Source organism: Dermacentor variabilis, chromosome 3, assembly GCF_050947875.1.
Source record: "Dermacentor variabilis isolate Ectoservices chromosome 3, ASM5094787v1, whole genome shotgun sequence".
In the NCBI taxonomy this organism is placed as follows: domain Eukaryota; kingdom Metazoa; phylum Arthropoda; class Arachnida; order Ixodida; family Ixodidae; genus Dermacentor; species Dermacentor variabilis.
The window spans coordinates 105416852-105438429 of record NC_134570.1 but is presented as its reverse complement, the minus strand read 5'-3'; the positions used below and the strand labels follow the sequence as shown (position 1 = coordinate 105438429).

The following is a 21578-nucleotide window of genomic DNA, read 5'->3' as shown; positions in this document are numbered from 1 at the left end:
CTGTTGAAAATGATGAAGCGAGCGGCTACACGAAGCGTTCCCTACAGCCGCTACCGGCGCTCCTTTGTCCCGCTAACGTTGCGAGAGCGAGGGCGCATTGTCATCGGGTGGCGTCTGTTTATGCTTATCTGCGCCCGCGTGACACCGTACCTTTTTTTAGTTAATAAGCGAATGTTTATTGTAATTTGGCTGGCTTGGCAAACTACGAACATTCCTTCGTGTAATTGTCTAATAATTTGCTAAAAATGCACGAGTTTTGTCTCTCAGGTTAAACTGCAATCGGTTATTCTTTATTTCTTTTGTCCGAAAACAGTGCTGGCTGTTGCCAGTTCTACGAACGAGTCAACACATTTCGTTCAACGACGCACCTTTATTGCTGCTCTATGGCACAAGTCCGTCCATTGGCACGAGCTCTTGAGCATGTTCCGGGAGCATACAGCCAGAACGCTTCCACCAGAACTTCTTGGTGCGCCCAGCCTTGGTCACTGACCTATTGACTCTCGCCATTATGTTTTCGGGTATCGTCTTCATTGGCTTTCTCAGGAGAACCATGAACCAGGATCCTGGGCCTGTCACAGAAAGCGTCGTGAGTCACATTTACTAAATGTGTAGATAAGTAACGACTTTATATTGAACTGCATTTTGAACTCTGGAGTCGCAAATTGTGATTCGAGAGTGCTGTTAATATGCTGTTGAACTATGGCGTGAATGCTGGCTTTATTACAAGCGTAGAGAAGCCTGAATAAATATTTGGTTTTATGTGCGCTCATAGGGGTTATTTAAACAGCCATAGGGCGCTATTCAAGAACCACCTAATAGTCTGTACCATATGATCTACGATTTCACCAATATTAAAGGTATGCCTGTCACCACGCTTACGCGACGCATGTCTACACGCCTGTAAGTTATGGCCAATGCACAATTTTTCACTACTTAAGATGTACTACACAGCGAGGGAAGGTCCTGGTTTGACGCTGATATGCCGCTTGATAAGAACACAAGCTTTTGGGCCAAATTCGCAAAGCTTTCTTTTTTTTTATTTTGCGGTAGCAATTATATGGACACTCCAGGCACATTTCTGCCGTAGGCGTCGGTGTTGCCGTGAGGTTCGGAATAAAATCCACGGGCGATAAAATCGTCGCCGCGAGCCGTATGCTGTATGTGCGAGTGAAAGAGTGCCAGGCTGATCCGGTGATTGCAGATCAACCTCGCGCACGCGATGGCGAAAAGCGAGATGGGGGGGGGGGGGGGAAGCGGGCCGCCTTCCGTCACGCGCGCCCGGCCGGGCTGCAGTATCTTTGAAGCCATCTGCGACGGGTACAGATTCCACGCTGTGTTTTCAAGGCGAAGTTCGCGTTGATGCGAGCGGCTCCACGAAGGTCAATTCACTCGCGGCTGCTGTAGCGTTTTGACAGCGAGATTCCTCGGTCATCGAGTGAGATCTGTTCATGTCAGCTTGGGCGCGCGTGACACCACGCTTGTTAATTATGCTCGCGGACAACTTTCTGTGGCTATGAAGGGAGAGTTATGAAGGCAAAGCGTGCACAAGTGAGAGCGCTTCCGAAAAGAGTCTCGCGTTTTAATTCACGTTCGTTTAGGCTGAGGAACGCAAAACATAAGCACCTTATCAGCAACAGCTATGTAATACAGAACACACCACCTAGTGTAAAGGTTTTCTTATTTGGCAGCTTTTCCTTTCCGCGTCTGGGGAAACGTGAAAACGTCGCACGTGGAAGCTGCGTCGATTCAGCGTCTCTTCCGAGCAACGAAAAGCACTGTCAAACGCTGCCGGACTTTTGGCGCAGTAACACATTTGCAGCAGCCACACGCCCGTAGCTTTTCCTTCATAGCCACAGAAAGTTGTCCGCGAGTACAGTACGCCTATGTTTGCAAGATTATACCACCGATAAAGCTACTGTCCGTACTTCGCATAAATGTTCACTAATTTGCTATCGCAATCCATGCTTCGCCTTTAGGGCTCATTCACACCGGCGACTTGAGGAGGTCGCGCGACCATTTGCGACTTGCGACCAAAAAGCGACCGAAGACGACTGATGTTCACACCGGCAAGCCCGGCTGAGCGCGACCCGCAAGTCGCAGTCCCGGAGATTATCGTTCTCAGCGAGAACTCTCGGAATCTACGCGGAATTTGAACGCGACGCGGGAGGAGGCCGGATGTAGACACATGCAAGAACACTTCCGGTGCGCCGCTGTTTGGTTTATCACTTTTGAGACCACGGTCGCGCGACTGAAAAATCGCGCAGAGAGCGACTGGCCCAAAATGGCCGCTTTTCAAGAAAGGCGACCGTTTGCGACCATTTGCGACTGGTCGCTTTGCGACCGACTTGGTCGCGCGACCACTGTCAGTCGCCGGTGTGAATGAGCCTTAGGGCGACACTGCGACTTTTTTTTTTTTCTTGAGTGATGTTTCCCACTGGCCGGTCGCTATCGCTATTGATATGCGCAACATCATAATTCACCCGCATATGCACTTACGAACATTTATAGCGTGAAAGCTTTGTTGCGAATATTGGTCCTGGGCCCGCATTCACAAAAAAGTTCTTTGGCTAGAATTCTTCGCGCGAGAGAACATCAGCCAATCCTGATGTTGGACGAATTATCTACGAAGGCGGCCGGCCACTGGGGACTAAAAGCCCTTGCGAACGAAAAGCTTTGCGAATCTGGCCCCTGGCTCACAGCGAAAGCAGTCGCGATTGCATGACTTCACGCGCCGCGGTAAAGACTATATGGCTGTGATAGCGCGAAAGTGCGCGCGCGCGCGTTCCTCATTACTGTAGCGTACAGCATATAACTACAAGCAGGACACGAAGGAGGCAACCAGACACATGGCTGACGTATGGCTGAAGTTTTTATTTACGGCACAGATAGATAGATAGATAGATAGATAGATAGATAGATAGATAGATAGATAGATAGATAGATAGATAGATAGATAGATAGATAGATAGATAGATAGATATTTTGTTGCAGGAAAGGCAGAGAGGTCGATCTGAGCTGGTGCTCGCTAGCTTGCTAGTCTGCACTGGCGAAGATGGGAGGGGAGCGAAAATACAGGGATGAATGACGGTGAGGATAAGATAAGGAATGAGCGCTTATGTACATTAGATAGCGGACTTGCTAAAGCCACCCGTCTTGTTCCCAGTTATTCAAAAACTTCAACCAGGCTTTCGTTTTCTACCTTGCAGGTGCACTACCAATGCCGTGGGCCCAGAATAGCGTGCCCCGACACGGGTTTCCTGTCAACACTGGCTAGGAAACTGTCCAGCGTCCCTCTCTACAGCATATATGCTGGGCAATCACATAGTAAGCGTCCTATAGCGTTTCAGGCGTCTGGCAATGTTCCCATCAGGACCCTTCGAGCGGCCAATGAGTCGTGCATAGAGGCGGGTGAAAGCAACACCCGTCGAGTGCTCCTGCGTGACCTTCGGGGACTTACGGAATTTCCAATCTGGGTCGACTGCGTGCAAGCGTGTGTGGGTGTTGTGAGCATGAGCCCCGTGTATCACTGTAAGGTCCTGTATGATTGGGCTTGATCAGTGAATGAGCGTCAGGTCGCGAGTAGGCAATCTGCACTTCATCAAAGGTAGAGAATGCCAATACGAATTCCTCGCCGTCAGCGAATTAACTGCCAAGCATTCCCCAGTAACCATACGCACTCACTGAAACATGATGCTGTGGTCACTTCCCCAGTCACTGTCATGAAGATCTGAGATTTCTAGCCCCAGCATGTGATAGGGCTCTTTCTTCCAATAGCATTCCAGCGACTGCAGCGCTGATTTCGCATTGCACAACACCGTCCATTTCCGACGTGATTGAGCTGTCTTAAAACGGATAGCCTACCGTATTCCCTAAGTCACAGGAAATGTATAAGGAATGCACTTGTAGATAGTAATAAAAAAACACACACACACGTAAGAACTGCCGGCTGGCTTGTCATACATTTGTTATCTGCTTTTACCGTTTTTGCCGCATTGCGATTGAGGAGGAGGAGGGGGGGAGGCTTGTCTGCACCCATTGCGTTCTGTAAAAGGCGTGCGCTGTTGCTATCTATGCCGGCCGGCAGTTACATTTGTCTGATGATATTAAAGTGTTTTTTCCCCCTCATACTCTTCCGGTTCCTTGAATGAAGATTTCAAGTGCTAGTCAGCCGTGTGTCCTGTTGCCTCCTTCACGTTTTCCTCGCAAATTTAGGCGATAAGCTACACAGTAACCATGAACCAACTTCCCAAGTCGGACACGTATGCTGTCCATCGTCAAACGATCTCCTTTCGCATAATTGCGAGGCCTATTGTGAAACGCAGTCACCTAGAGATAGTGCAAAAGATAGAAGGAGACCAGGGCCAGTATTCGCAAAACAGTTCGGTACGCTGTTCATAAAAGCAGGTGCCAGGCACCCTTGATGGCCGAACCAATGGCCAAAAGTTCTTACGAACGAAAAGCTTCCTGTATCTTGGTCCCGTCATCTCGCACCTTTCCTCTGGTGCAACTGCCGTCGCTCCTCTCTCTCTTCTTCCCGTCCCCCTCTTTTGACGTAGGAAAGTTGCCTTTCCCTGTGTCGACGTCTACACTTAGGCATAGTTATAGCTGTGTGCTCCAGAAATTAACGCTAATTAGGCGGCTATATCGTGACGCACACGGATATTACCGTGAAAGCGCAGTTGGGAAATGTAGCGCTGACGGCAGAATCTCGCAGCGATCTGTTTTTAGTGTGCCGTGTTTTATCGCATTCGAATGTCTTACTACTTTTCTTGGCGGGGAAAGTCACGTCTGTGGCGAAGCCACATAGCGTCCCCAGAAAAGTAGAACACGTTCTCAAATAGAATTATTGCGTGTTTAACCATTAAGTACAAAGACGAAGGCAGTCTTAAAAAAGCGGTTTTCAACGGGACTGATGCTTCGGGGTGGCGTCACTGCGTCGCGGTGAAAAAATGGTAATGAAACTACGCGTAATGGCGTCAGGCGAAACACTGAGCGTAATATCCATCAAGACCCCAGACCCGCCGTGGTTGCTCAGTGGCTATGGTGTTGGGCTGCTGAGCACGAGGTCGCGGGATTGAATCCCGGCCACGGCGGCCGCATTTCGATGGGGGCGAAATGCGAAAAGACCCGTGTGCTTAGATTTAGGTGCACGTTAAAGAACCCCAGGTGGTCGAAATTTCCGGAGTCCTCCATTACGGCGTGCCTCATAATCAGAAAGTGGTTTTGGCACATAAAACCCCAAATATTATTATTATTTATCAAGACCCCAGCCATCAATTCCAGTAATGAGTGGATTTTAGTTCGCGACATTTCCGTTGGTGGAACTGTCGAACGTCCTACAACAACCTACAACAGTGGGACGGCTAGACTACTTGTACATACGCGGATGCGCAATGCGAGACTGCGACTCGCGAAGGAGGATACCGGAAATCTTTAGAAGTCGCGTTTACCATGAGCGACTTAGCGCACTTCCAAAACCCCAGCTCAAATCCTTCGCACTCTTTCTGCGTTGTTTTGTGGCCCCGGCCGACAGCGTTCCCTGAAAACTTTGGCTCCCCCATTTCTAGTATTCCCTGTGTAGGCAGGGCTTCATGACTTGCTTAGCCGCGTAATTGAAATTATTTAGGGGCAACCGTCATTGTGTTTTTGCTGTTGAGAATTACAGTGTTTCAGGGCAGCACTGAGGTGCCAGCGTAGATGTAACGTGGAAGATTGGGAGACATCGATAGGAAGAACAGCGCCAAGTGGCAACATATTGTGATGCTGCATCCAACTTACTAAGACGGAGCAACTGCGTTGCACTCCGCTGCTGGCGCAAATGAGTGTGCGGCAAATTAGCCATGGTAAATACATACTTTCGGTTTGAGCTGGCTTCGTCGACTGTTACTCACCGTCTTCCCAGCAGTGGTGGAGTAGGGCCCACGTCGAATAGTCGGTATCTAAAACCTGTTGGAACTTTTTGTCTTTGCAGGTTGGATGACGATATATAGACAAAACGAAGAAACAACGTAAAAACATGAGAGACGTTGGCGTATGGGTTTACGCAGTCTGCTTACGCTATATACTTACTTTTTTTGCCCCAGTACTGCTTAGTGCCGTTGCGTAGAAGCGTGACGTGGGCTGGCTCTTTCTTGCGGCTATAAGGTCTGCCGCCGGCAGCATATAAAAAGAAAAAAAAATTCCGCAGTAAACGTAGCGAAATATAACATTTCAATTTGGTGTTATCAAAGCAGAGTCCCGGGAAGTTTTATTAACAGTGGCTGAGCGGTTGCAGATCGCGAGGCCGCGGTATTGATTCCTGCTCCGACGGCCTCATTCTGACAGATGAAAGAAAACAAAACAAGAAACAAGAAACCCTGAAAGAAGCCTAACAAAACAGAACAACAAAATAACTAAAACATCCCCTTGTACTGACAACGATGATGCTTTATTAAAGGAAAAGAGGAGAGGTCGGCCTGAGCTAGTTTGTTCTGGCTTTGCTACATCTGCGCATGGAACGGAGGAAGGGGACAAACAAAGAAGAATGACAAACGATGGCGATGAGAACAGGAAGAAGGGATGCTTACATACAACAATCGCGTAACAGTGTGGTTTCCTTAAAGTCTGCCGTCCAGTCCGGTGCTCTGCAAATATTCCATGGCAGCCGTTGCGACTGTTTGTGCTGCTTTGGTGGTGCCCTGAGATTTCGGTGTACAGTGGCCATACCGGTGGACAGAGATATTCCAATCTCCTCGTTACCCTGATATTCTAGGCGCTTTGTTCGTTTTGTCCACACTGCATCATGCAGAGCACCGCGATGTTCTTCCCTGAGTATACTTCTCAATTCATAACTCCCGCGATGACAGAAACAGTGGCGCAGGTCACTGTTTTTCATCATTATATGAACATGATCAGCTACCACGGCAAAAAAAAAAGAAAAAAAGAAAAAGAAAATGAAACTTTACTAGAATCCCGCTATCGAGCACACTTTTCAGCGGCATGGGATTCTTTCCTTTGACAGGCCATCTGGAAATGTTTTCGATACCTTCTCAACCCATCTTATTTCATCTTGTGAACAACATTATGTACTGTTAAGTGCGCATTTGTAAATACAGTTCTTTCCTCAGGTTACGATACGAAACCGTCTTTGATTTTGGTGGAATGTTCATAATATTTAACCACTGAAACAGTGACTCAGTTCGATTCAACTCCTGGATAGCTATCGGATAGCTATCGACAATTTCCAAGCCGTATACTGTATTTTTTCGCCTTCTATTGCTCAGTGGCGATATATTATAGTGAGTGATTTATTTAGGTTAAATTAGAAATGTCGGCAACTTTTTTTCGTCAGCGTATCCATAGACAATAAATTGTCCACTGATCAAAACATCGCAGCCACAGGTGAGTGCAAAAAAAAAAAAAACACGTTCGGGCAATAAAGCGCATTTTGCAAACATGCTTAAACCACAACGATTGGAAAAAAAAGGCGGCAATAAGACGACACATTCTGCACGCTATGCAACGAAACACAATCAATCAATATAGTAACATAAAATCAATAAACAAACTCGATCACCAGGAAGTATGAAGTCTTAACACAAATATACAATGTCACTTTAATTTCACCAAAGAAAGAAGGAAAAAATCCGACGACACTTAGGCACTTATGAGTTGTGCATGCGCAAAGCGTTAATTTCCGCTTGAACGCCTCTGAGAGGCCCTTCGAGCTTTGTGCTGCGAGAAACGTTTTCGAGTTTTGCAGCGTGGCATGTTATCGAGTTTTGCGATGAATTTCGTGCAGGCTATTCTTTTTGTACACTTTCTACGTTAGCATGTCGGCTGTAGACCGGAATCATTTGGACGATATGCCCTGTTGCCTTCTAAGCGGCAGAGCACCTATGGCTGTCTGGGCGCGGAACATTTGGGAGTAATGCAATAACGACGCGCAAGCGGGCATGTCACGTGGTGTTTTGTAGTTCGCGGGCATCGTCAGCAAGCTGAAATACACTAATACTTAAAAGATAGAAAGACAGAAACTGTTTATTCGGACGTTTCGCAAACCGCTCTGCAACTTTCTAATCGGAATTTTTCCCTGGCGTCGTTGCTTCAGAAGTTGGTTAATTAATTTTCACTAAAAATCTAATTAAGCGAAACACAAAAAATAGCGCGACACACTGCAGACAAAAGTGAGCAACATGCATTTGGTCGCGTCGTCTTAGAGTGCACCGGCATATTTTTAAACTCTCGCTAAAGTTAACTGAAACACCCTGTATACAGTGACTTTTGCTTAGCTACGTAGATATATTGGTGACTTATACGTATATTTAAATATCTTGTTGCGAGGTTTTGCGGATACATGCAGTGAACTTTCTTTCCAGTGACACTTTTTTGCCCTTTATCAAACTTTATATCGCATTTGTGTATTCCATTCTATCTTCGCATTTCTAATGTATGTTTTGCAGAACTCGTGCTTTCTATATGTGATCTCTGTCGCGAATGTTGTTTCGGTAGAATTACAATACACGACCGGTGTCAGCTGCTCCTGCGCTGCCACCGTTGAATTGGAACGAAGGACAGCGTCATTTAGATTTTTCTCTGGCCGTTGCATATTTAAAAAATACAAACAAGGTTCTTGAATGACAAATTTCATTATAATATTTGTCCTGAACTTGTTCATTTCACGGACATTATATTTATCATATCAGCGGCATGCACTGCTTCGCTCGTTTCGAACTGATACAGTCTTAAAGTTCGTGTGATATTTTCATTGCTTATTAAATAGACAAAAAACATGGAAGCCTTGACATTCCTTTCTTCTGGGACTATTTTTGGGACGTGCGAATATTGGCCTCGAGCTCCACCACTGGAAAAGCTGGCGCCACCGTCGGCGTGACGTGCTAGGAGGGATCACGTGGACATAGCGGACGCGTCGGCTGCTTCGGGAGTGCCGAAGCGAGCTGAAACTGAGTTTAAATTCCCTTGTACGCTGCGGTCCTCGTTTAGTGGCGAGATTTTCCCGCTTCGAGTGTCTCCTTTACAACACTGGAAAGCACTGCAATAGGTAGTGGCTGCCTTTGAAGGTGCGCAACATGGTAGGCATACTGCTCGGTGCCGCAGTGCCGGACGTACGCAACGGAGCCCGGTGTCAGCCTTATTCACACGTAGCCGCAGGACAAGAAGCTGCGTGAAGCTTGGCTAGCGAAACATAAAACCGGCAAATAGTAATCGGCTACAACTCGGGTATGCAGCAAGCACAGACGCGAGGAAGATTTCTGCTACGGCGACGGGTCTGCGATGTTCAGAAAACGCGCACTGAGACGCTCGCCCGAATCCTCTGCCCGACTAATGTCATGACGGTTTGGTCTATGAACTTGTCGATGCTATAGATACTGGCAATTTCACTGGAGCGGAACGGGAGCGGTAAGACGCACATTAAAAAAAGCATGGCATAAGGTCATGTTTGTGTTATGAATTCTGTGCACTGGATTACAAAAAAGAAGCAGCGGGAAGTCGCACGCTGAAAACACCAATAAACATACAGTGCGACGCAACTCGAGAAATAATATTGAAACGTCCAAGAATTTAGAAGAAAAAAGATTGAATCGTCATGACGGCACATCACGTTGAAGTCTCTACAACGAAATTATTTTTGAGCAGCTCTGATAGCGCCCACGCAACAATGGTTGCTTGTATACTGTCAAATGCTCATATTCTGCGGCCTAAAGCTCATGGCACGGTGCGAAAGCCCGCACGCGGCGAAAGCGAAACTGCGCGGACAAGCATGCAGACGCGCAGTAGGTCGCTGCGAATCTGTGCGACTGCTGCATTGAGGCTTCATTCTATTACGCTACATTTAGTTATTCAAACACTATAAGAACATATTTCACATAGTTTGCTCTCAGCGTTTACCCACCTTTCACGCAAGAAAGCCGGTTCGGAAGTCTGCATCGCGGCGACCGCGCGCAGTGGCGTTCACTAGTACGTATTCGGTAAAGCGATAGCGTCTGTAAACGATTGTGTGCTTTCAGTTTGCCCAAGATTATTATTTAGACAGTAAGAAACTTCTCTCGTTTCGAAAGTACTTACATAAATGTCCGGGAGAGCTCGCGCGTGGTGTTTTCAGTGAGCGCTGACAGCAAAACCTATGAGGAGCGCGCCACGTGATCCCTCATACTACGCCAGCGAGGCGCTTCCGATAGATGGCGACTCCGTAACTCCTCGCCGCCAGTATTGTTTTACGAAAAAATACATACTTGTCTTGACAGGGTGTAGCATCCAAGAATTCGTTTGCGGCATCTTTGGCAATGGCGATGCAGTTATTATTTACACGCTTGATCCCTCGACAAATTCTCTAAGGAGGAGGCCGAGCTCCGACGTGAGACTACCCCCCCCCCCCCCCCCCCGACCGGAATGTCTGGCTGCGCCACTGGCGATGACGGAAGTGACACAGCCGCCATGTTTTGAACATCTCGGTGCGAAGTGCGCAGAGGAAGGCAATTCGCAGTCTATTTGCTTGCCAAATAAGGAAAATAACAGCGCCGAGTGCTATATCGATGGATTAGAATCTTAAAATGCGATCTCGTTCTGCATATGCACCAAGAACACAGGAGTGGTAGGCGCAAAGTTTTTAACAAAAAATAATTTTGAAGGAAATACGCACGTCTTTATATTCGCTCATGACTGCATTACGAAACCACTTGACGTGGTCAAAATACCGCCATCTTACCCGTCATTCAATTGCAGAAGCAGAGTTTCGTTATGTGGATAAAAGTTCATTATGAGGCACTCCTTAAAGTCCACGGGAAAAGTGAGTCCTCGCAGCCAATCGACTCGTTCCATCTGGCAAACGACATCGAGAGCAACGAAGAATAAATAAATAAATAAATAAATAAATAAATAAATAAATAAATAAATAAATAAATAAATAAATTTCATTTTCACTTTGAAAACAGGGGACAAGACAAAACCTGCGGGGCAACTTCCTGCACTTTTTTACTACGGACAACTGAGCGTTGCACAGAGAGATTACTAAAGCATTTGCACTTTTCACGAACAACGCGAAAGCAAGCAAGTCAATTCACGAGTGAACGTATACTTATATCGACATTTATGTTTATGGTTTACATGTATATCTGCGAAAGGAGCATGCGATATACAATACTGGCACTTATATGACTTAACACGTCATGACACGTAGACAATTAAAAATCTATTTATATCGTCCGCCTTCACACACACACAAATAAAACACAGACATTGATGGGGAGGACCCAACCTGTGAAGCGGCTCGACGGAACCAGTGCTACAAAGACCTATTGCGAATGTGGAGCATATAATGCTGGGAGAGGTGTGAACGTTTCGTCGCGTTTAAGGAGCTGTTTTCATCGTTGCACAGTCGCTGTCGAAAGTCTGGATTTTACTGCTCCGCAGTAGTATTACCGTATTAATAATAATATTATTATTATATTATTATATATTAAATTATATATTATATTACCATTACATATATTATTGCCGTAGTAGGAGTAGTATAGTAGTATTCGTTATAAATTTCCACAGGAGGAAATAAACAGGCTTCATTACTCTCCTGTGTTTTAGAGCACTAGGTCCGCGAAATAGATCAGTTCACAAGCTAAGATGGCCTAGAAACTTTTGACAAATACTTTTGCAACGTGCAGGCTATACTCATTTTAACACATAGCAGGCAACGCTGCGAAAACTATGCAAGTAGCGCGGTTTCTGAAGTGATATCGCTCCACGCGTTTCCTAGTGTACTGACCTTAGATAACGCCTCTTACAGTATATTTGAACTACAACGTAAGCTGCTAACGTTACACCAAATTACGTATTCTTCTATGGCTTGTGCTAACAATGCAGGACGCCCTATGTTTTGGTCGCGAACGCGAGCGGGGCGTTGTGGCAGCTGTTCAGTGAGCGCGGTCGCACAAACGTGTTACTCCGCTCCTCCTTCCAAGGCCCGTATAGTCTCATATCTGCGACGTCTTGATCCTGCAACAGTTGCTGCATATGTTGTAACTACAACTTATGAAATGAACAGCGTGCCAAATTACGTAGGGCGGTCTCGATTTCTTACTTGATGTGACACGCACTATTTTGTGGCCGCGAACTTAGAATGTATAAGAAGTTACTCTAGCTTGTGTCGTGGTGCCCGCTAGGTATAAAACGACGTATATGACTATATGGAAGATGGATGGAACTACGACAACGCATGGCTGTCATTTTGCAGAATCAGCTGTCTAACGGAAGTGAAGCACTGAATCCGTTAGGCCTATATACCAGTGAAAAAAATTCGAGAGCACCTAAGCACTTATGAGTTGGGAATGCGAAAGTATTAATGTCCAACTGAACGCCGCTGAGCGGTATTTCGAGTTATGCGCTGCGAGTAACGTTTTCGAGTTTTGCTGCGGAGCACGTTACCGAGTTTCGCGTTTAAATTGGTGCGGATTATTCTTCCTGTACAGTTTCTACGTCAGCATGCCGGCTGTATACCGGAATCATTTGGGCGATACTGCTGAGAAATCAAGGACGCCGCATGCCACCGACGTCCGGCGGAACGATAGGCCGAGGACGCAGCAGCGGCCACCAAGACCGGCAGGCGCGCGCACCAGCTAAGCCCATTGTGGATGAGAGAGAGAGATACGGACAGCTCGCACGCGCGCGTCACGCCACCGCCTCGCCAACGACAGCCCGTGTCTCCCCGCGGCGTCGAGTCGCCGTATCTGCTCTGTCGACGCTCGCTGGTTACGTGGCGTCGCAACCAATGAAAATTTAGGTGCCATTTCGTTGCTACAGACGCCGCATTTTCAAGCGAAGCTTGTACTGGCTCACAAGTAGCGCTGTCGTGTTTACGCAAAGAAACCCAGTTGCTCCTAGAGCAGAACAGCTGCGGGAAAATGCAATTTGATGAGTTGACAGCTGGGCCAGCCCCAGAGCGTGAGCCATTAGCAAGGATAGCAGCTGCATAGGCGCGCGCTCAAGCCGTGCGCGCAACCAGTCAGAGCCGTTTCGCTTCATCCGGAGGAGGGAAAGGGCAGGAAAGGGTATCGCTTTGTTTCCCTACAATTCAGTCTCAGAAAACGGATGGGACGGCCACACGTTGTGCGTTTCCCAGAGGAACCGGCAGCGTTCGACGAGCGGCGGCGAAAACGCGCCAGTGAAAGGGCTCGCGGTCGGCGCGCCAATTCAGCCGTTAGAGCCGCCCGATCGCAGGCAATCCGACAGCAACGAGAAGATACCGAGTTGAGGGAGCAGGAGGTCGAAGCAAACCGGCACCGTTACCTGTGGGTTACTTAACCGTGACGAAGGTCAGGTGCACGCAGGGCAAGCTTCGCTTACCCCTCTTTCCTGGTACGGGAAGCGTTGGTCATATCTTTTTTTTGCTTAGAGGGCCATTTGTCGCTTTCGCCTAAAAATCATTATTATTTGTTTTGCTACAAGAGGCAGTGATTTAGAATAGCAAGTAGAGGGTAACATCCATCTCGTAATTATCCCGCCTAAAGCAGAAAGTCGGGAGCGTCATCTTGCAATGCTGCCCGTTAGCATGATGCAGGAAAGTGCCCAAAATGTTAGCTGCCTCAGTCTTCCCGATATAACATCACTCAACAATGTCATGAATTATTTCCGGTGCGCTAAGTAATATTAGCACAAAAAGACAAAAGGCAAATGCAGAAACGATTTTTCCAGAGAAGATCTGAACCTATTTCAATGACACTTGTTGCACTCGAGAGACCAAGGTAAATTCTAATAACTCTAGAAAGCATACTTTTTGATGTAGGCCCTCAAATATGTCGGAAGAAAAATGCCGAAAATCTCCAAGAAAAAAAAAGCGCCAGATAAAGAAATACGTTTAGAAATGCGCTCCAGAATCAGCTATCGCACTTCTGTAAACTGCGCCTGCTAGAGCATGTCAAGCGGACAAATATAACGTGCCTATTACGGTTTACGTCAAATTGCTACAATGTTTACGATGGTGCGGCAAAAGTCACATAATCACAAGTTAAGAGTGTGCTTGGAAACGTTGCATTTGTACTTCAATTTTGTCCGCCATAGGCGTACTTGGCAGATTTATGATATGGTAATTTTTTGCTTAGTTACAGAGTTCCATAACTTGCTATTTGAGTTTTTAAAAACTTTGCAATTCCCAAAGAACGCTAAAAATACATTTGCTTAGTTACTACAGTTTAAGTTTTTGCATTAAGTAGAACCATACTTTACAAATTTCGTGGGGTGGTTGCCGAGCAAGACGATTTCTCCGTGCCCATATATTTTGATATCAGCTCACCCTCTAAACCTTCCTAATAGTAGGAACCTACCATTTTAGCTTAAATTGCTCTACGAAATACATTGGCGTTCAGGTTAACAATTTCATAAAAGCGTACTTCTAACAGTTTGACACAGCCTTAACTGGAACGGTGAGGCCATTTTTACCAGATTTTAGGACCGATATCTTGAAGGTGGTGCTATAGTGTTTGGATTTCTGTTAAGCAGACATGACTTCACTACTCGTGGGCTTCAATTTCGCAATTAAAACATGCGGCCTAAGTATAATAATGAAAACATTTATTAGCACATTTTCGTTAATTATCAAATTTGTCGAACATGTTCTTGTTGCCAATATCCACCTAGCCACGTAGCCTATGAGCGAAAAAGGGCAGTTTTCTAAACACTTTCTTTTAAAACAAAATGTTCCGCAAGAAAAGAAATACTTATTGCTATATCGGACTTGTAGAGCTGCGTGACTCGATTTCACTACTGCCGATCTTGTTTGATTTTACTGTTGTCATTTAAGTGTTTCATGTCTTTCCGGGAAGACGTTTGCCCAATAACGAATCCGATTCATTGAAAATTTCTCTTGTGTAATTTATTCAATCTCTTCACCGTCACTGTGCCTCTATATTATTCAATATTTTACCGCGATAGCAATTAAAAACTCCAAAACGGGGTTTGCTTCATCCGTTGAGTTATACTCTGCGACGTGTGACGGTGCCGTCGTTTGCCTTTGCTCACAATTCACAGAGCCTAGACACGCTTCCAACAATTTCGCTTACATGAACTATGGGGGGGGGGGGGGGGGGTGTAGGCAGTTATTGGATATGGTCTAGTGGTCGAGGAAGTCATTGTTGTTAAAATACAGGGGTCAAAACTGCAGAAATAACGTGACTTTTCTTGAGTGTGTTGCACGCGCTGTTGGTTAGGGACTAATTTACTAAGAGAATAACTGGCTAACCTACTATATAATTAACGAATAATTGAATAAATATTAAATAAATTGTTTGGAGTTTCCGGAGCCAAGCTGCGGCCGCCGAAATCCGATGAAAAGAAGCAGAAGGCGAAACCACGTTCCGGCGACAGTTACCTTTTTCCAGTCGACATTGATGACGGGTTTGAGCACCGGACATTTTTGACCCATCCTAAACATTCCATCCTTTCCGTGAGCGAGAGCAAGCAGCGTCCACGCCACGAGGGTCAACGTTCGCACAGTTTGCTTCCGGGTCATTGCAGTCTGGTGATCCTGCATATCGACGTTGCAGACGGCTGCCATTAGGCTTAGCGCGGTGGGTGAGTGCACGGTTATGGCGTCCTGGTGCCAAGCACAAGGACGAAGGATTGAATACCGTCCGCAGTGGCAGCATGCTTGTGTGATGCGAATGCAAAACGCTTCTGGGCTTAGGTTGAAAAACAATTTCCCAGGCTGTCGAAATTGTCTCCTTCACTAAGAGTGTAAACTCGTTTGTGAACGCGACTCTTCTTTGCCAGTTATGTCTGAGGGTGACAAGCGAAAAAAAAGAACCCTTGGCATTGCTCTGAGGGTATATTGATGCTAGTGGATAGACAATGTGTCTTCATTCCAATTCAGTGCGCTTAATATTTCTACACGCGATCCTCTCATTGAAGGCACTACACTACATTTAGAGGGATGTCTGAAGTGCTGTGCTCCTAGTGCTTGAATCGTTTTTCCTTTCTCGTAACACTTGTAGCCGATGATTAACTTGTCGATACACTTTGAGTAAATCAATCGGTTCTTTTTTTTTCAAAGACAACAAACAATAGTCAAGTAAAATACATTGAATAAATCTGTATTTATGAATACTGACTGCAAAACTTACAAAGCATCATTCTGCTGCTTTGGGTTCAGTTGTGTCTGCGAAGCTTTAGAATAAAATTATGTAACTTTGACACAGTTATAAGCACTCCGTTCTAATTAGTGACTAAAGGGGATACAGCAGAAGCCCGCAACTAAAGCGTCTTCCAAAGAAAATGTGCTGAATTGAGACAATAAATAAATAAATAAGTAAATAAATAAATAAATAAATAAATAAATAAATATATAAATAAATAAATAAATAAATAAATAAATCTGGCAAGTTGCAGCCGTGGAATTCATGGAATCGATGCTTTATTCGTGTTGTAAACGAAAGTCGTAAGTGCACCAGCAAGGATTCACCACTTCCGAATTGATGCTAATGAATAATTTTATGAAGACTCCTTTGATGAAGCTTTTCGGAAGACGTCAATCTAGCGATCCGACGTTCGAAGCACCTGAGATGAAAATACTGACGTGGAGAACATACAAAAAAAAAGGAAGCACAAAGGCTTCCAGTCTCTGAACAACAGAAAAAGTAGTCGACTTTTCTGAACAGATGCGGGTTTCTGAATCCTAATTACGATTGTCAATAATAAAGCCGTATCGGTCCCGTAACGTCTACTGACTTTTGATTTGGTCAATCACCAGGAGCCTTTGTGTTTACATATATAAATTATAAGGTTTTACGTGCCAAAACCACTTTCTGGTTATGAGGCACGCCATAGCGTGGGACTCCGGAAATTTGGACCAGCTAGGGTCCTTAACGTGCACCTAAATCTAAGTGCACGGGTGTTTTTGTATTTCGACCTCATAGAAATGCGGCCGCCGTGATCGGGATTCGATCCCGCGACCTCGTGTTCAGCAGCCCAACACGTTTATGCTCTATTATACGTTACTTGACTAGACGAGCTTTCGTCATACTCTGGACAGCAGATGCACTGCAGAAAAGCGATGGGCTGGGATATGCGTAACGATTTCGTGGCTAACTTTTTTTCTTCGTCTGGCATGTAGCTGATTTTAGACATGAGCGAGTAGTGAGGTATGGCTTCAGAGATGTGAAAGAAAAGTTATAAATGATGGAGTAGATTTTATTTTTTAAAAATTCTAACAGTTATTTTACCGCCTGATTCATGGCCGATCTCCCAGAGTGGGTTGCGCCATTTCACTAAGGAACAAGAACAAGATTTGGTGTGCCCCTGTCGACCTAGAAAGTCGTATTGAACTAGCTCGATGTCAGAACAAAATATGCAGCCTTAGTCGCTTTGGATGTCACTATGGCGTATGACGGCGTAGAACATGTAAGCCTAATAAACGCGCTCCAGAATGCAGGTCTGTCAAATTATTTTGTCGCGTGGGTTTATGAATTTTTAAACAGCAGGGAATTCTACTGCTCTCTACGCGGATTGTCTTTATTAACGTATAAACAGTCAAGAAGCCTACCACAGGGATCAGTACTATCGCCGTGGCTGCCTAATGTTTTACTGAGTACAGTACCTTTGTAACGGGATGTACATGCGCGCGTGTACGCCGAAGACAGCATTTTTGCTGCATCGGTAGACTTACATGTTTTCTACCAAACTCTACAGTCCTATATGAGCTGCCTATAGAATTGCGGCTTGATGACATTAATCTCTCTCTTAATGTCAGAAAATGCGCCGTTCTAATCTTCCCTCAAAGCGTCCATGTGCAAATCTTGATTCTTTATCGACATGAAAGTATCCCACGGGTGAATTCACTTAAATAGAAGGGTCCAACGTACACAGAAAAGCTTAATTGGAGTTCGCATAGAGAGGATAATATTTCAAAGGAAGCGGGCGCATTAGGAATGCTGCATAGATTTAGCTTCAATCGAACAGGTTTGCATCGGCATGCCCTCATTATGATATATAGGATATATGTTCGCCCAATAAGAGGCTTCAGCAGCATTTTGTTTGCTGGAGAACCTGCATACAAAATTCGGCCTCTGGTTCTATTAGAACGAGAGGCATTACGTTTATACATTGGGCTTCCTAAATTTGTCGCTAATGATATGTTATATCAAGAAGCACGCCTGCCTTCTCGCGCGGTTTCATATCCTAACAGTACAAACTTTTCTAAATATAGATGCATCACAAAAGAGGAGGTCACGATATGTTTTCACTGATGAATCGGCCTCATTTATTACCTATCAATGGTATCGCTCACGTTGCCCTCAAGTTGTTTTCGTACCAAAACTATCGGACCCATTAAATGTTAACCTATGCGAGGTCAATTCAATTCCTCTCAATTCCTACTCAATTCCTCTGTTCCTGTCGCTGAAATTGAATTTGATGGTATTTTTCCAAACAACGCTAAACATTTTTTTCCTATCAATATCTGAATAGTATTTTGGAAGACCACCTTGCACACCTTAATACAAAGAAAATTATAGCAACTGACGCTTCCGTCTGTGAATCAAATACAGGTGTGAGCATTGTATCACCAAATTGGTCTCTTTCCATTCGTCTATCTGACTTCGCGCCTATATTTCAGGTGGAATTATTGGCAATCGTCTTAGCTTTTCGCAAATTACCATCATGTCTGTCATCAGCTGGAATCTTGACTGATTGCCTGTCTGTCTGTTCTTCACCAACCACATACAAATAGTCAGATTCATTAGAAACTTTCTGCTCTCTTCTCCCAAGACACTCACGTCTCGTTCGTTTTGTGTGAGTGCGAGGCCACAGAGGTCTAGCCTTAAACGAATGTGCAGATGCAGTCGCTGTAGTACCCCACGATGATCCTATAATGCCTATTTTACCTACGTCAGCTGCGGCACGATTCGGCCACGATGCTACTACAAATAACTTCGCGCAGTCATCGTTGTCAAAATCTGATTTCCCCACATCTCAATCTTACTTGAAACAACAAATGGTGCTCGACTAGGAAAATTGAAGTAACGATAACAAGACTACGGTGCCGAGGTTGATTGAAAAATGCATCGAATAAAATACCAAACAGGGGTAAAGGCGTACATTCAAAACAAAGCCTTAGGCAACCAAATGCTAATAGAAATTTCTAGAGGGTCTATACATAAATTTGGGATAAATGAAGATAAAGCAAAGCGCCCCACAGTCGGTACTCTAGCAGCGAATCCTTCCCGATGCTTCAATGAACTTGTGTGCAGCAGTAGTGTAGATGTAGATCCTTGTGATCTACTGGAACGTACTCACTCCGGTGGATTTGCCAAGAATCGGATGGGATATTGTGACGTCTAAAATCCAAAATTTTATAATAGGCTAGCCATAATCGAAAGGTAGAGATTGTAGAGCATGCAAAATTTTACGAAACTGAAGATCATTGACCAATGCTTGGGGCCCACCTGTGGCAAACTTTTCTTCGTCTACCGCGTCGCTGGTTCTAGACATGAGCGAGTAGTCGGCTAAGGATTCGGAGATGAGAAAGAAGAGCTAGAAATGATAGAGTAGATCAAGTGAAGGCATGTACAAATAAATTCGTGTGCTCCTAAGTTTGCTTGCCGATTCTACAATTCCATTCCAATGTCATTCCTTTTCGCGCTTTCACTCGTGTTATCACCGGGATCAGTCGGCTGGGAACGGTGGGTGATAACAAAAGATAAAAACCAGTCGAAAGAAATCTTTACATTATGCCGTCTCTGAATGATTACATCGGTCCGGAATGAATACGGTCGAAGTACCATCATCATCATCGGCATCATCATCATCACCACCGCCACCACCACCAACACCACTACCATCATCATCATAATCATCATCAGCCTATCTAATGTCCACGGCAGGACGAAGGCCTCTCCTCGCGATCTCCAATTACCGGACCCTGTCCTGCGCCAACCGATTCCAACTAGCGCCCGCGAATTTCCTAATTTTATCGCCCCACCTAGTCTTCGGCCATCCTCGACTGCGCTTCCATTCTCCTGGTATCCACTCTGTAACCTTAATGATCCAACGCTTGCCTAACCTGCGCATTACATGACCTGTACATCTCCATTTTTTTTCTCTTAATGTCAATTATAACATCTTCTATACCCATTTGCTCCCTGTTCCAAACCGCTCTCTTTCTGTCTCTTAACGTTATGCCTCGCAATATTTATTCTATCGCTCCTTGCGCGGTCCTTAACTTGTTCTCGAGCTTCTTTGTCAGCCTCCAAGTCTCTACCCCATATGTCAGTACTGGTAAAATGCACTGATTGTACACCTTCCTTTTCAATGATAATGGTAAGCTACCAGTCAGGAGCTGACAATGTCTGCCAACCCATTTTTATTCTTCTGTGAATTTCCTTCTCATGATCAGAGTTCCCTGTGATTAATTGACCTAGGTAAACGTAGTCCTTCACAGACTCTAGAGGCTGACTGGCGATCCTGAACTCTTGTTCCCTTGCCCGGCTATTGATCATTATCTTTGTCTTCTGCATATTAATCTTCAACTCCACTCTTACACTTCCTCTGTTAAAGTCCTCAATTATTTGTTGTAACTGCTCTGCAGTGTTGCTGTATACAACGATGTCATCGGCAAACCGAAGGTTGCCGAGATATTCGCCGTCGATCCTTACTCCTAAGCCTTCCCAGTTTAATAGCTTGAATGCTTCTTCCAAGCAAGCAGTGAATAAATTTGGAGAGATTGTGTCTCCTTGCCTGACCCCTTTCTTTATAGGTATCTTCCTGCTTTTCTTGTGGAGAATTAAGATAGCTGTGGAATCTCTGTAGATATTTTCCAAGATATTTACGTAAACGGTCTGTACTCCTTGATTACGTAATACCTCTATGGCTACTGATATCTTTACTGAATCAAATGCCTTTTCGTAATCTATGAAAGCTATATAGAGGGGCTGATCGTACTCTGCGGATTTCTCTATTACCTGTATAATGACATGGATGTGATCCATTGTAGAGTAGCATTCAAACGGGAAAGCTGAGATTGTTTGGCTAAGAAATCTAAGTAGAACACAAACTTTTCGTCAATAGAAAGAAAAAGGGAAATAAAGCTACGTAATAAGTATAAAGTCAATGCTTGCTAAATTTCACGGGAATAAAGAAATAATAAATAATTTAACCTTGCGTTACAATCTAAGTCAAGGTGAAGGCATAAATTTGCTCATGACTAAGTCATTCGCATGCAAGGGATCCGAACATTTCACATTTGTTAAAGGTGTTAATACGTACTGGCCTAGTAGTAGACGAGAAAGCAAGTGACTGTAGCAGAAAAATAAAAATAGAAAAACAGCAGAAGGAAATGAGCGCATTCATTACCTTTATCACACGAGCTCTCTGTAGTCTTGAAATACTAGTAGTGATGTGAAATCTTAAGATAAACTAATGCTCTTTTCTTATTACGAGTCACAGACAATACCTCTGTTTCCGAAATGGTCTTGTGAGTTTACTTGTTTTTTTTTTGCCCCAGGAGATCCAGCAGATGCGTTAAACCATTGTTCAAGTGGGGAATTTCGCTCTTCGGTATAGTTGACTTGTGTTGTTTAGATTTCGCAAGAGCGTGAGGC

At 44.9% G+C, this 21578-nt stretch overlaps 1 protein-coding gene across 1 annotated transcript; it reads right to left on the bottom strand.

Moving 5' to 3' along the window:
* Positions 1-344: 344 nt before the first annotated feature.
* LOC142576130 (uncharacterized) lies at positions 345-21466 on the bottom strand. Its single transcript, XM_075686091.1, has 6 exons — positions 21331-21466; positions 15356-15511; positions 10706-10818; positions 6070-6146; positions 5892-5963; positions 345-569 (listed from the first exon to the last, which is right to left on the bottom strand). Exons 2-6 carry the CDS (start codon positions 15494-15496, stop codon positions 382-384), a joined length of 591 nt encoding a protein of 196 aa, XP_075542206.1. The 5' UTR covers positions 15497-15511; positions 21331-21466; the 3' UTR covers positions 345-381.
* Positions 21467-21578: the final 112 nt, after the last annotated feature.